The following is a 15,369-nucleotide window of genomic DNA, read 5'->3' on the forward strand; positions in this document are numbered from 1 at the left end:
TTGAACAGAATCAAAATAGAAGAGCTGCACTTGTGACACATGTAAGAGTTAATGTTGGCTTTCTTGGCTGGATTCAGACAATTTGTGAAGGACTTTAAAGCTTTTACTGATAGGAGAAGAAGCTCAGTGAGTCTGTATGTCATGAATTATGCATAGAAGATGGCCCCAGAACTGTCATCGAAAATAATCCACAACCTCAAAAGAAATGTTTATAATAAAAAAAACGTGTGTTTCTAAATACTTGCTGTGCATCTCAAACTGCAAATGCAAAGGAAGACTAGAGCTTTGCAAAATACTAAACATTCTATTATTAGCAGCGGTTCTCCAAAAACAAATCCCACCTAATCCATTTTCCTAACATCATTTGTCCCTCAACTACATACGCTCATCAATATTCCTTCCATCTTTTAGATAGAAGACCCACCATGTGAACTTTCGTTCCACAGCCTTGTTGTTTATAAAGAGATGGACATCTTTTCTCGACCGTAATTTTCAGGTTGACTGACATTTTGCTGTCAAGGAATGGTCTTCGTTCACAGAACGTTTCATAAAAGTGCACCTGGAAATCACAGCAAATTACTCTGGATGGCAAGCTGAAGAGAAATGAATGGAGAACAGGCAGAATGGGAGAGAGGAAAGGAATTGATGGCTATTTCAGGAAGTGAGTGTCTGGAATGTCAGCTGCTTGCTCTCGGCTCGCCTCTCTTTCCTATCTCTGAGTCTTTGTCAGAGTCCCTTTCTCAACTTCAAGCCCTCATGACACAAAACTTTTCCGACCACGGAGCCCCTCACCAGATAAATATAGCACACTGTCGCCCCACAATTAACACACACACATGTGAGCATCTACGTACAGAGCCACTCACAGCAGAGAAGAAAATCTCATAACCTAGACCAAGCATATAAAAGACGGTCAGATAGACAACACAGACCACAGCTAATACGAACTGTGAGACGGGTCTTGAGAGCAACTGTTTTTAATAAGGACAGGCATAAAACTACTTTATTCATAGCCTTTGGGACTCGTCTTATCAATTCAAGACTCTGACTGGATATTGATTTGAGACAAAGAAATCCTCTAAACACTAATGAGCGTGACTAACTCTTCAGCTTATCGATCGGAGTGCAGTCACCACCAGACTTCTTCTTCATCCACAACAAATCCATACATGGAGAAAAGCCGGGGACTCTTTGCTGAGGACTTTGGATCTTTCATGTGTCCAAAAGATGCTTTGGGATTTCCAAGTGAGTTTGAAAACTATTGTGTATTGTACTGTGTATAAGTACACAACTTTTTTCTCTTTAAACACTTGTTTGTTCCTCAAAAACAAACAAACAAACACGCTTCTGTACAGAACTATTTTCCTTATGCCTGTACATATTGGCAGGCCACTTACTATATGACAACTGTGATAAATGCACCAAATGTATGCCACAGACTTATTTATGGTCATATGAACTCCACTAATGACATCAAGACTAAATGAGACATTTCACAGTCATGGGGTGAGCTTATGTAAGTTTCTGTGTAGTTGTGTATGTGAAGGCAGATGTATTTTCACACAGCTGTGTCCATGCATGTGTAAAAGTATGTGGTTAAATTCAACACACAATTTTAATGTGCTGTCGAGCATTGTCTGTCCCCTATACAAGGGCATCTGAGGGGCAAATTGAGGGTGCGAAATCGTGGCTCACAGCCAAAGCTGTGACTTCATTGTTGGGGAATGACTCAAGTGACGCAGTCTCGCAGAGATGCCTGCTGCTCAGTGACATTGATATATAAATATGAAGTATAGTCAGATTCGTCAAATTCCCACATGTCACTTGAGGTATATTAATGCATAGGAATTCCCATTTGCTATAAAGTGACAGCTGTGAGTACACACTCATAATTAAATTAAATTGAGTTTGTTATGATCAGTCACAGATACAGCGGGGGTATTCAAGCTTTTTTAGTCCAGGGACCCTCTGAGTAGATTGAGAGAGGAATTACATGTTTTAATACCCTAAGTGTTATTTTATTAATTGATTTTCCCGTCCCCTGTATATAACAACAACATTAATATATTTACATTTACTTTTTATGATGCTTAAATTACACAGATATTACACAGAATAAGAATTGTTGATGTACATTGCCAAAATTGAGAGAGTCTGTTTCCTATTATGAAGACCCCTTGATTAAACCTACAAAATACAGTTGTTAAATTCAACACAATCGTTGCTGAAAGAGTCTGATGGAAAAATCCTCACACTCTAGTCCCAAATATAATCACCAGATATTAATATTTTATGGTTCACTTTAGACAGAACAGAGACCCCTGGAAACATCAAGACACTGGGAGACACGTACGAATTCACGGTGGATGTCCAAGACTTCTCGCCTGAGGATGTGATAGTCACCACCTCTAACAATCAGATTGAAGTTCATGCTGAAAAGGTAAACACTTGCAGTTTCGGGCTTCCTCTAATACAGTCGAATCTTAAGAATGTGCGAGGCATTTCCTTATGTCTGAATTTTATTCAACAGCTTGCTACTGATGGCACAGTGATGAACACATTTACACATAAATGCCAGCTGCCAGAGGATGTGGACCCCACCTCAGTGAAGTCATGTTTAGGGGCTGATGGGACTCTCACTATAAAAGCACAGAGAAACACGGCAAAACTGGAGCATGCACAAACATTTCGCACAGAGATCAAAATCTAGATGTTTCTACTGTAACTTGTTTTATTAACTGTACCTACTAGATACTTAGTCTTGCTTTGTCATTCCTCCATGATCTCATTTCTTTGACCATATACATTTAATTTAATCATGTTAGATGTAGCCTATGTAAAACATTGAAGACAAATACACTGTTACCGTCAATTTCCCAGCTACACAGATCCCCAACCACATTTTTGACACTGACCAACTTAAAGGGAAAATTCATCCCAATATTAAAATGTTGTCATCATTTACTCATGCTTTAATGGAACACAATAGATGGAATTGACAACCTCAGTCAACATTCACGTTTATTGTACGGAACAATTATGCAATTAAAATGAATGACCGAGTCTGTCAGTGCCTAATAACATTCTACCTTTGTGTTCCACAGAAGAAAGAAAGCCACAGAGGCTTGGAACAACATGGCTGCATGAGTAAATGATGACAGATTTATTTTTATTTTTTTGGTCAACTACTCCTCAATAACCTTTGTACAAAGGTAGCCTAACATTTGCTTGCTTACATTGAAACAGATTCTGGATCATGATCATCGCACTGGGACAACATGGATCATAATACAATTTGTAATTAATATCAATGTTTAAAATGAAGAAGAAGAAAAAACGCTTCATTGAATCATTCTCACTAGTGGTCTCAAACTTTTGGAAAGTGTGGCAAATAGGATAATGACTCACGCAGTTTTTTCCTGAATACCGTATGCATTGTACTTATAATCATTGTAATTTTAAATGTAAAACTGTTGTGCGTAATTTTAAACACTAATTTAAAACAAAACAGAATAAAACCATTTTATCTGATTAATCCTGGTCTCTCGATTAATATATTGATATATTTTAAGCTTGTGAGCCAATGGTTTGGTTTGTGTCTGGACATCATGAGCAAATAACAAAGTACTCTATGTCCCTTTGATTAGGCTACTTGTTCTATGAATAGAGTCTGCAGTCATTTGTCAGTCTTATCACCTACTATTTTTGTGTGTCAATTTTCAACCTGTCACTGCTGTAGCAGATATGAAATGAATGTCAGTCAACACTTATACACATTGGACAAAAAAATAAAAATTCTTGCATTAAACAAATAGTTTTATATCATAACTATAGTTTCATATATTGGTAAAAAATCCTAACCTGTGAATTTATCCAGATGGATGTTATGGCACGCTAATGTTTAGTATTATTTAAGGAATCTGCATATTATATAAGAATTAATTGAAATATGTGGTGCTGGAATTTAGGAGGCCTGTCTATTTTCCCTAAAGCTACAGTGTTATGGTTCACTGGCCATTTAGTTAATGAATAAAAATGTGCACTACAATAAGCCTACAACTGGCTGGTATGTTTGCCCGGATATTAACTGCGTACATATAATGTCGGTAGTGTTTGTTTAAATGCAAAATTTATACAAAATTAATGGGATTTATCTTGAACACATTTGCTCACATCATTCCATTGCATGTAAATTCTGTGAGAACCTCTGCAAGTGCATTTATGATAGCTCAAGCTCGCCGCCATGTGGCAAAAAAGAAAAGCCGCGCATGCGCAGCTGTCGCTCGACATCAGCCATTCTGTCGGCCACTATCAATCGATTAGAGAGTGGAAGATGGCGGCGCGTCGAGACTGAGCATTGAGATCGATCACCGAAACACTCGATTGGACGGATCAGTTGAAGTCCGGTAATTCTTGAAATTCGTCTATTTTATGAGGTAAATAACCTGAAACACCACTCGATCGTTTAAGTTGTTGTTAAAACGGGTCTTTAGAACAGTCTGTAAACGAATGCGTGGAGAAAATAAGTAAAGAAGAGGCAGGATTTCAGCCCACCTCTGTCAGCGCCATCTTGATCCAGCAGGGCCAGGCACGCTGAATTAATCCCGGAGCAGAGTGAAGAGAGAGAGGACTCATAATCAATCCGCAACATCGTCAAACACATTCGTGATAGGAATGGCGCAGTGGCTCGCAAAACACTAGACACGTTTGCTGTCGCTTGCTTAAGTCAGACACCAACGTGCTCAACATGGCTGTAGAGGATAGATTGATATTGAATGCAGAGTGCGTCTCGAGCGATCTCGAGATAATCGTATCAATGTTGCACGGAAATATACTCTTGACTCTTGTTACGTAGTGATAATGTTTGTTGACGTAAACAATAAAGTCTGTTGGGTGGTCATATGTCTGGTAGTGCACATGCATTGAATCATAAGGAGAAGATGCATCAGAATGGAGTCAGAGTAGATTACATAATAACTGTACAGGAAAAAAATAAACAATAACAACCAAAGTTTGACTAAATGTGCAACCCCATTATTTGCTTTAAACGTGTGAAGCTAAACGTTTTGATAGTGAGAATACAAATTTAATGTGGATTACAAGAATAAATCTTAACAGGGGTGCTGCTCCCTGTGAGCCTCATACTTACAATAAATGCAATTGCATTATAATAAAAAAATCTTTGTTTATTTATTTTATTATACATCAGGGTAGTCTCTCTTAGGATCAACTCCATCCATTATGGACTTTCCTTGGCACAGTGGGAAAGTCCTTGGACAGCTCAATGAACAGCGTCAGTTGGGTCTTCTCTGTGACTGCACGTTTGTGGTGGATGGAGTAGACTTCAAGGCCCACAAGGCAGTGCTTGCAGCGTGTAGTGCTTACTTTCGCACTCTGTTTTTGGACCAGAATGACGTTGTTCATCTCGATATCAGCAATGCTGCAGGTAGGACCTCTTTCGAATGGAGAGCATTTGATCTAGGATTGCTTTTTGCATTCCTGTAACACATTTAATGCTTTTCGACAGGATTGGAGCAAGTTCTTGAGTTCATGTATACGGCAAAGCTGACCTTGAACCCTCAGAACGTCGAGGATGTCCGTGCTGTAGCCTCCTTCCTTCAAATGCAGGAAATCGTAAATGCCTGTTCAGCTTTTCAGTCCTTGGCTGTTCCTTTATCATCCAAGCCTGGTTAGTACACACTTCAGGTTTTGATGTGAAAATCAAAGAAGGTATTGGAATAAGGCACCTAATGGCTTATCTTCCTTATTTGTGTTCCTGTAAACTAGTAATTACAGAACCTGTGGAAGAACAGCAGAAATCTGTAAGGAAACCAGAGGATGCATCTTTACAGGAGGAGCCGGCGAGTGATGTAGGAGCTCAGAAAGTCAAACCTGAAGTAAACGAAGCTCCCCCACAATCAGAGACAACAGAAACTCAGGAGGTTTCTTGTAGCCCAGCTGAGAAGCAAAGCTCAAAGTCTCAGAGAGCTGCTAGCAAAGGAAGTGGATCCTCTAAGCTCGCCAGACAAAAGAAAGCTGGTGTCTCAGAGTCCAGAATAGAAACAGAGGAAGAGAGCGCCACAAAAGAGATTCCGCAACTTCAAGATGATCCGAATGATGCAGACTACACTCCCAGTCAGTGTTTCATTTCATTCATTTTATGCTCTCATATCATCTTTTGATACTCATCTGACACTATACTACTCTCACAGAACCCCAGAGGGCGGCAGCTAGACGGTCGTATGTTAGCACAAGAAGAAGCAAATCGAAATATGCCACTGTTCACTCACCCACACAAGGTAAACATCTACCTTCTACCCTAAAAAACAGGGTTTAACTCATGTTTTATGTTTCATGACTGCTAACATGTTTTAACAGTCGATCAAAGTGAAGAAAGCGTGCAGAAGGACGAGAGTGTTAAGAATGTTGCAGAAGATGATGGAATGGATGAAGAAGAAGTTGAGGATGAAGAGCTGGATGAGGAAGGAGATGAGGAGATGGAAACAGAGGATGGAGAAACATCTGGCTCGGATGGGAAGATGTCTGCAACTGCCGCCGAGCGCAGTGAATCTAGAGCTTATGGTTCTGTCACACACAAATGTGAGGTGAGGGATTCTTTAGTTATATCAATCCTTGACAATACAATAGTTTGGACACTCCTACTGATTCTTTATTCTTAATTTTATAACTTTTTATGGAGTAATAGTGAAAACTGAATTTCTGTGAGACATACGGAAGCATAGAAATCGTTGGTAAACAAATCCAGACTATCTGTTATAAAAAAAATCCCAAATTTCTCAGAATAAACCTTGAGAATTCTGAATGGTATCGAAATTTCCATGTGTGCTTGCCGCTTGTTTTTTCAGTTATTATCTCTATTATAGTTATAACTCTATTGTTAAGAAATTAGCACATAGACAATTTGTTTGTCTGCAAAATTAATTTCATGCATTGAAGCATACACATTTCAATTAAAATGTAAAACTAGTAAAATACACGTTCAATCATGTACATCCAAACCTTTGGCTGGCTGTGTATAAATTAGGCTGTGTGGATGTAATAGCTTGTGGATTTGCTACAGAATTTTCATCATTTTCTCCTACTTAGGTTTTTTCATGTTCTTCTACCTATTGCAATAATCTTAATCTTGCAGGACTGTGGGAAGAAATTTACACACACAGGCAACTTTAAACGTCACATGCGCATTCACACCGGTGAGAAGCCCTTTAGCTGCAGAGACTGCAACAAATCCTTTTCAGACCCGGCTGCCTGCAAAGCGCATGAAAAAACACACAGGTGAGTCCTGCACACAGTCTTTAAACCACATCTGTGGTAAAAATGTACCGTTGTTCACACAAATTCCTGCCATCCTTCGCTTGTTAAGCCCTCTGAAGCCGTACTGCTGTTCTACATGCGGAAAAAGCTACAGGCAGATCAGTCTGCTGAATCTGCACAGGAAACGGCACACGGGCGAGGCACGATACAGCTGCGAGGACTGTGGGAAGCTCTTCACCACATCTGGGAACCTGAAGCGTCACCAGCTGGTGCACAGCGGAGAAAAACCTTTTCACTGCGAGTACTGCGAGCGGGCGTTTTCTGACCCCACGGCCAAGATGCGCCATCTAGAGACCCACGACACAGACAAGGGTTACAAATGTCAACACTGTGATAAGAAATTCAACCAGGTGAGAGATCAAAATGAGATCAGTTTGATAATATAAATTTTACTTACAAACAGAAGTTGGCATCACACAGGCTCTAAGGAAACACACCTGTGTTTTTGTTGTTGAGGTTAAATAAGCAGTTTATAAATTGTGTTGATTTCATCTTTTTCAGTTGGGAAACCTAAAAGCACACCTGAAGATTCACATTTCAGATGGGCCGCTCAAGTGTAGAGAGTGTGGGAAACAGTTCACCACCTCAGGTAAGTTTTTAACACTAAGTTGAGATGTGGCACTTGTGCGACACTATATATACATGTGTGACAGAATCAGAATATTGCCTCTGTTGTACGCAGGCAACCTAAAAAGACATCTGCGTGTGCACAGTGGTGAAAAGCCGTTTGTCTGTATGCATTGCCAGAGAGCGTTCGCTGACCCTGGGGCCTTACAGAGACATGTGCGAATCCACACAGGTACACACTGTTTTTCATCTTCTAATTCACATGTGGAGTTGGTTTGATTTGACTGACTGTATTTTCTTGTTTAAGGTGAAAAGCCCTGCCTGTGTCTGATTTGCGGAAAAGGCTTCACACAGGCCAGTTCGCTCATTGCTCATGTACGTCAACATACTGGAGAGAAACCATATGTTTGTGATCGCTGTGGCAAAAGGTAACCGAGAGAATTCCATAATAATGTACTCATACTCAATAAAGCAATATGACAAAAGAATGATTATGATGAATATCACACCTTAAAGGTTTGTCCAGTCCAGCCAGCTGGCCAATCACATCCGTCATCATGACAATATCCGACCACACGTATGCCAGACCTGCAACAAAGCTTTTGTCAATGTGGGAGATCTGTCAAAGCATATCATTATTCACACAGGTAAGATGCGAAATGTCTTCAAAAATATTGAGCTCAAAAATATTGGTCCTGTGCTAAAAATGACTTCCTGTTCACAGGGGAGAAACCATTCCTGTGTGATAAATGTGGGCGAGGATTCAATCGTGTGGATAATCTCCGTTCCCATGTGAAGACGGTGCACCAGGGGAAGGCGGGCATGAAGAGACTGGTGGTGTCTGAGGATGACGGGGAAGAGAATCTCCTCCCTGAATCCACCCCGGAATCAGAACTCGATAATAACGAAGTCAACATTGTGACCGTGACAACCGATGACATCATGACTCTGGCCACAGAGGCTCTGGCTGGCAGTGCCGTTGCACAGCTCACAGGTGATGTAGGGGAATAGGAGAACGTGATAGAAGCATCGTGGGTAAAGTGATTCATGAGAGATTATTGTAAATTGTGAGCTATAAAGAGCTGGAAATGAGAGGAGATGGTGGTGATTGGGTGGTCACCTGAATTTTTTTGTTGTGTTTGAATCCTAGTGGTACCAGTGGCAACATCAGTATCTGCAGATGAAACTGAGGCGCTGAAAGCAGAGATCACAAAGGCAGTAGAAAAAGTGCAGGAGGCAGGTGAGGCAAAGAAAACAAACATAGCAGAGGCCTGCATTTTCGATTTTTATATTTATAGATGTGATGCAATTCTGTGTTGTGCCTGAATCAGCGTGTTAACTTCTATATTATTCCTGCAGATCCCAACACCCAGATCTTGTATGCATGTGACTCTTGTGGTGAGAAGTTTTTAGACGCCAGCTCTCTTGCCCAGCATGTGCGCATTCACACTGCCCAGGCCCTGGTCATGTTTCAGGCGGACTCTGACTTCTACCAGCAGTACGCTGGGGACGGTACATGGCATACCACTGAGCAGGTTATCCAAGGCGGAGAGCTCCTGTTCCGAACCCGGGTGGAGGAGGGTGAGGAAGGCGAGGCAGCTATAGTCCAATGTGAACCTCAGACTGAGGGGGCAGACATGGAGACCAACACACAGGTGAAGACAGAAGAAGTATCTGTGGACTCTGAAAACCAAGAACAGTGAGAAGTTATACACTCAATAAGTCAAAAGGATCCACATGGAGTTTATATGGTCACCAATGCAATTAATATAATGACATGTAAGACCTCCCTCAGAGGGTTAGATTGATGCCTGAAAATCGCTCATGCTACAGCAACGTGTGCAGAATAATAAAGCAATGTATTGATTGTTTAAAAAATATAAGATATTTAAATATGATTCAAACAAATCCATGCTTTATGTATGTAATTTTTTTAATTCTGGTCTAAACTTCTGTCTGTATATTTTTCCTGGCATAGCTTGTATTTAGATCATGTCACCCAAGGTCACGTAAATATGACTGTCCAACAGCTTTCAGTGATTTGTGAACTTGTTTTATTGATTTACTTTTGTGAAGTTTCAGCAAATGTGATAAATCGAGCTTAAACTGGTTCAATAACAAATTGCTTGTTTTACTATATGCTTTTCATAACAGCTAAAGCAATTCTCAAAAATAAATGCTACAAGGATCATATTCATAATGCATAATTTCTAAAGAGTAGGTCTTATTCATTAAATATGATAACTATGTAAATTGTTTATAAACCAATTAAGGTTAATGTGACAGTTTGCATGCAAAGGATGATTGTATATATTATTCATATAGTAGTTATTTTATGCCTCTGTTTAGTGAATGAGATCTAATATCTCTAAATTAATTATATTCTTATTAATGATTTTTTTATTATGAGATCTCATATCAATTGTGTCATTTGTCAGTATATACTGGTCTTGTATATGTTTATTCATACCATTATATACAGTCTGTTTTGTAAACAGAATTCATCCAACAGAAAAATATATATTGCACAACAATTAGAAACAATTACATATTTTTAAAATTTATTTCACTAGGACTCAACCTCAACTAAAGCTTGTAATTTGATTCGTTGTTAATAAACTCATATATTTTGGATGAAAATTGAGTGATAATTTCCCCTGGAAAAAAGCATTCTACACCAATGTCAAGGCAACAAAGACTAATAGTTGTTTACCAGAAACTTATGTTTAGAAGCTCTTTGTTTGTGAAAATGCAGCAGAACTGTGAAGAGAGCTATAAGAATCCAATTCGTTTTCAAATAGAACATTTTAAACCACTGAACAAAGCTTTTTGTTGTAAACTAGTTGACATTATCAGGTACCAGAGGGTTTGCTCTGTTGTTTAAACCAGTGGTTCTCAAACCTTTTTGTTGTAAGGCCCCCTTTGTGTAGAATGCATTGCTTTGCGGCCCCCCAAATAAAGACTTATAATCTTAAACTTAGAATTTTAATTAAACCAAAAACATATTCAGTTATACAATGCTGGAACATCAATTCCTTTGGTTGGTGGTCTTATTTTTTATGTTTGATTGCATAAAATCTATGATAAATTTCTATATTTCATAAAATGCCACAAAATCTGTGGCTCCCCGGATCCATCTTCGGGACCCCCAGGGGGCCACGGCCCCCAGTTTGAGAACCACTGGTTTAAACGCTTTTAATCGCCAATTGCTGTAATGGAGGGTGACACTTAAAGTGTTGTTACAAGTTGTGAACCACTTAATGTTTGAAGATTTGCTTTAAAACGCGTTTTGAATATTTCATGCAGAGAAATAATGAGGTAACTCTTAATAAAAAACAGGTATGGATTGTAAAAATCTATATCTTTCCTCTGCAAAACACAACGGCGGTACCCATTTATTAATTACGGGCACAAAACCAATGAAAGTCATTGAATGTGCACAGCCGTTGTTCGGTTACCAGCATTCTTCAAAATATATATATTTTTTGTGTTCTGCAAAAGACAGAGTCATACAGGCTTGACATGACGAGATGGTGAGTAAGGTTAAATGATGACAGAATTTTCACTTTTGGATGAATTATCCCTCAACAGATGGAAACATAATTAACAAATGTTTATGTTTAATTCATAGTGTGATTTTTTAGGATTACATTGTATTTTATATCCTGTTAAACATGCATTATTATGTGTGGACAATAAAAAACAGAAAGTTTTTAGTGATTACAACAGATGCGTTAGGCATGCGCAAAGCGACCAGAGTATGACATCAACATACCGCGAGAGCTTTGCGAAATATGTCATACACTGTTCAGACTGCGCAGCGCCGCAAGATGTCGAACACACCTAGATCATAATATTCATGAGGTTCCATGAGGCAGTACGCTATTGGCTGCAGCTCTGGGTCAAAGTTCACGCCGCGATAGCGCTGACGTTGTCCAACGGCGGCAAATGGCGACGGGTTGCTTGTCAGTGATGGACACCGCGAGTGTAGCAACATTAATCTGCAAAAGACGAAGTGCTACGATGGTTCCTACATTGTCTGGCTCGTTCTCAAAGAGCAGTCTTTTTGTTTTATCTGTGACGTTAATGCTGCAGGCCGTTTTAGGAGACGGAAAGACTCTCGTTTTGCTTGACAACCCCAACATCAGAGACACTCATTCAATCTTCTTCCGCAGTTTAGCAGGTGAGCTGTACATCTTATAATACGACGGCATTACTAATGGCTGCATTTTATTTATTACGTCATTTCAAATAGGTATATTATTATACACGAAAAGCGACTTTTAGTGTAGGTGGCAAGATTGCTGCTTCCTTGTCTAGGCTTTGAACCTGACTGAGACATTGTACCAACATTCTTGAAACCAGTAACGTTACTTCCACGCTTTTTGTTTGTAGTATTTTAACAATGACCACGTAATTGTTCTCAGATCGTGGGTTTGACCTTACATTCAAGACTGCTGATGATCCTGGTCTCTCACTGATCAAGTATGGCCAGTTCCTGTACGACCATCTCATCATCTTTTCTCCATCTGTGGAAGGTGAGACAATTACAGCAAACATACCAACTAATTCATTTTTAACGTTTATGCATATATACATTTTCTTAACTTTTAATTTAACTCTGATGCAACAGATTTCGGGGGCAACATCAATGTTGAGACCATTACAGCGTTCATAGATGGTGGAGGAAATGTTCTTGTTGCTGCCAGCTTTGAAATTGGTGAGCTTCTAGTTGTAATTGTTACACAAGAAAGAATGCATACGCAATTGTCTTGTAGGTACTAGGTAGTAATGCTAGCAACTATCCCATGCCTTTTCCAGGTGACCCTCTGAGAGAACTAGGAAGTGAATGTGGTATTGAATTTGATGAGGAGAAAACTGCTGTCATTGACCACCATAACTATGACATTTCAGATCCTGGAGAGGTGAATTAAAAGAAGGGAAATATTGTATTGCTCACCTCATATACTGTAAAGCATCACTTTATATACATAGCAATTCTTGTTTGGAGGATTGTTGCATTTAGCTTTAAAATGTCTTTTTTTACAGCACACAATGATTGTTGCTGATTCAGCGAATCTTCTTAAAGCCCCAACTATAGTTGGCAAGCCCACTGATAAACCAGTCCTGTTCAAGGGTGTTGGGTAGGTCTCTCTTAATGTGTTATTTAAAACACTGCTGTTCAAAATCCACAAGTTACAAGTACTTCTCTTTCTCAGTATGGTGGCTGACCCAGATAACTCTCTGGTGCTGGACATTCTGACAGGCTCCTCCACCTCTTACTCCTACTTCCCTGATCGTCCTATCACACAGGTATAGAAATGCCTGTGTATTTGTTTTAATGTTGTTATATTACGTTCATTTATTTATACCAGTCTCCGGAATTAAGATGTTCAGTAGGAGGCAATGTTTGCCTAAAATTGATTTTCAAGTGCATTGTTTCTCCTTATGAGGGCTTATTTAAATATGGTATGGCTTTTATGTCAAATAGAAATATGATAGAATAGAAAATTCTGAAATAAATTGTTTATTAAGAAGGAAAGCACTTTTTGTCTGGGGTGTTTTTGACACACTGTGGTCTGATTAGCCCTGATAACTTGCTGACGTTTACTCATCTCACTTCCCATGTTTCCCAGTATCCTCATGCAGTTGGTAAAAACACCCTTCTCATCGCTGGTCTCCAGGCGAGAAACAACGCACGTGTTGTTTTCAGTGGGTCATTGCATTTCTTTAGTGATGCTTTCTTCAACTCTCCAGTGCAGAAGGCTGCTTCTGGCTCCAAGAGGTCTGACCTGTAATGTTAGAGAAATTGTGAAGTTATTCTAAAATATGAGAAATTAAGACACTAAACATAACTAACAGTGCTATTGAAAGATATTATTTATTTGTATGATGCATGCTGTGTATACTCATCATTTTCTCACAGATATGAAAAGACTGGCAACCAGGAGCTGGCTGAGGCACTGTCCCGTTGGGTGTTTAAAGAGGCGGGTGTACTCAGGGTTGGAGCTGTTAGCCATCATCCAGTTGGAGAGAGCACACCCCCTGCTGCCTACACCATCACTGATCTTGTGGTGAGACATCATGGCATATTACTGTTGATACAGCCAATTATAGATACATTATAGGTCTGTATTATTTGATACACAAGACGGAACGTTTTTTCGTTTTTGGGTGATGAACAGTCACTTCAAGGTGTTTGGTGAATATCTCTTATGTTTTAATCTCACTAATCAGCTGTTTTGTTGTACCTCGCACATAGTAGTAGTCCAAATAGTTAAGCTTATTCCAGGTTGTCCCCCTTAATATGCAAGTCTTTATGGACTAAAGATGTTATAGTCTCGATATATATTCTTGGCATACTACTGTATATGACTTGTCCCAACAGGAATACAGCATTGTGATTGAGATGCTGTCAGGTGGCAAGTGGGTGCCCTTCAACGGAGATGATATTCAACTGGAATTTGTCAGAATTGATCCATTTGTCAGAACGTACCTCAAGAAGAATGGTATGTTACTACTATAGTTCTGCTGCCAGAAGTTATAAGGCAGGGGTTGAAATGATGAATAGCATCTTTAACATGTGACTGCTTTGTGTTTAGGTGGAAAATACAGTGTACAATTCAAGCTGCCAGATGTCTATGGAGTATTTCAGTTTAAAGTTGACTACAACAGACTGGGTTACACACATCTGCACTCCTCAACCCAGGTGAGAGTTTCATTTTTCATTTGTTTTCCTTATTTGTTAAGGGACTATTATCTGTAAATTTTTGTAATACAATTTAAATGTACAAGATTTGTTAAGTAAAAGATTATGAAAAAAATATATTAATTCTTTTGTTATTCCACAGGTTTCTGTCCGGCCATTGCAGCATACCCAGTATGAGCGCTTCATTCCCTCAGCCTTCCCATATTATGCCAGTGCCTTTTCTATGATGGCAGGAGTCTTTGTCTTCAGTGTCGTCTTTCTGCACATGAAAGAAAAAGAGAAATCAGATTGAAATGGGTGAAAGTGAAGAGGAGTCAAAGGAAATGAGAAAGATGCTTCAAACCTCTAGCACACTTCAGGATGTGGACTCATATTCTTGAGTTAGATGGTGTGCCACTACAGCTTAAGACAGCATTTGTAAAAAAATCACATGGTTTTGTTTGTTCCCCCCACCTTTTCTCACTTTCCACTCTTTTCTGTGGACTGATTTAGTCATTTGGTTGTTTAAATTCATTTAGAGGGGCACATCATTTTTTTATTTGTACAAAAGAAAAACTGAATTGGGTTTTTTAACAGATGTTATAAATACAACATGCGCTGATGTCTTGCTCTTGCTAAGAAAAGATTATTGTTTTGAAGTCTACCATTTGTACATGAATGAGGAATGGATGTTAAAATGTGGTTAAACATCTGAAGTCATTAAAATTTTGACATTCCACCACTTGCCGGTTGTCTTTTTTGCTGGTGAATTGCATTAT

At 39.2% G+C, this 15,369-nt stretch overlaps 3 protein-coding genes across 5 annotated transcripts; all 3 read left to right on the top strand.

Moving 5' to 3' along the window:
• The first annotated feature begins 845 nt into the window (after window positions 1–845).
• On the top strand, window positions 846–3,805 carry hspb7 (heat shock protein family, member 7 (cardiovascular)). Its single transcript, XM_057319895.1, has 3 exons — window positions 846–1,245; window positions 2,307–2,440; window positions 2,531–3,805. The coding sequence occupies exons 1-3, from the start codon at window positions 1,089–1,091 to the stop codon at window positions 2,708–2,710; spliced, it is 471 nt and encodes a 156-aa protein (XP_057175878.1). The 5' UTR covers window positions 846–1,088; the 3' UTR covers window positions 2,711–3,805.
• Window positions 3,806–4,038: 233 nt separating this feature from the next.
• zbtb17 (zinc finger and BTB domain containing 17) lies at window positions 4,039–10,524 on the top strand. Of its 3 annotated transcripts, none has more exons than XM_057319894.1 (15): window positions 4,039–4,436; window positions 5,210–5,446; window positions 5,528–5,689; window positions 5,788–6,135; window positions 6,213–6,299; window positions 6,379–6,605; window positions 7,154–7,296; window positions 7,457–7,685; window positions 7,837–7,924; window positions 8,018–8,134; window positions 8,210–8,330; window positions 8,419–8,549; window positions 8,627–8,896; window positions 9,053–9,142; window positions 9,262–10,524. In XM_057319894.1, exons 2-15 carry the CDS (start codon window positions 5,242–5,244, stop codon window positions 9,603–9,605), a joined length of 2,562 nt encoding a protein of 853 aa, XP_057175877.1. In that variant the 5' UTR covers window positions 4,039–4,436; window positions 5,210–5,241; the 3' UTR covers window positions 9,606–10,524. The 3 variants fall into 3 exon arrangements, with proteins under 3 accessions (XP_057175877.1, XP_057175874.1, XP_057175873.1); XM_057319891.1 differs by having other exon boundaries at window positions 4,040–4,406; window positions 7,385–7,685; XM_057319890.1 differs by having other exon boundaries at window positions 4,041–4,436; window positions 7,385–7,685.
• Window positions 10,525–11,813: 1,289 nt separating this feature from the next.
• ddost (dolichyl-diphosphooligosaccharide--protein glycosyltransferase subunit (non-catalytic)) lies at window positions 11,814–15,326 on the top strand. The gene is made up of 11 exons (XM_057319322.1): window positions 11,814–12,085; window positions 12,330–12,440; window positions 12,536–12,622; window positions 12,724–12,827; window positions 12,952–13,046; window positions 13,122–13,215; window positions 13,539–13,687; window positions 13,829–13,976; window positions 14,291–14,411; window positions 14,505–14,611; window positions 14,754–15,326. Exons 1-11 carry the CDS (start codon window positions 11,851–11,853, stop codon window positions 14,901–14,903), a joined length of 1,401 nt encoding a protein of 466 aa, XP_057175305.1. The 5' UTR covers window positions 11,814–11,850; the 3' UTR covers window positions 14,904–15,326.
• Window positions 15,327–15,369: the final 43 nt, after the last annotated feature.

Source organism: Triplophysa rosa, linkage group LG21, assembly GCF_024868665.1.
Source record: "Triplophysa rosa linkage group LG21, Trosa_1v2, whole genome shotgun sequence".
In the NCBI taxonomy this organism is placed as follows: Eukaryota; Metazoa; Chordata; class Actinopteri; order Cypriniformes; family Nemacheilidae; genus Triplophysa; species Triplophysa rosa.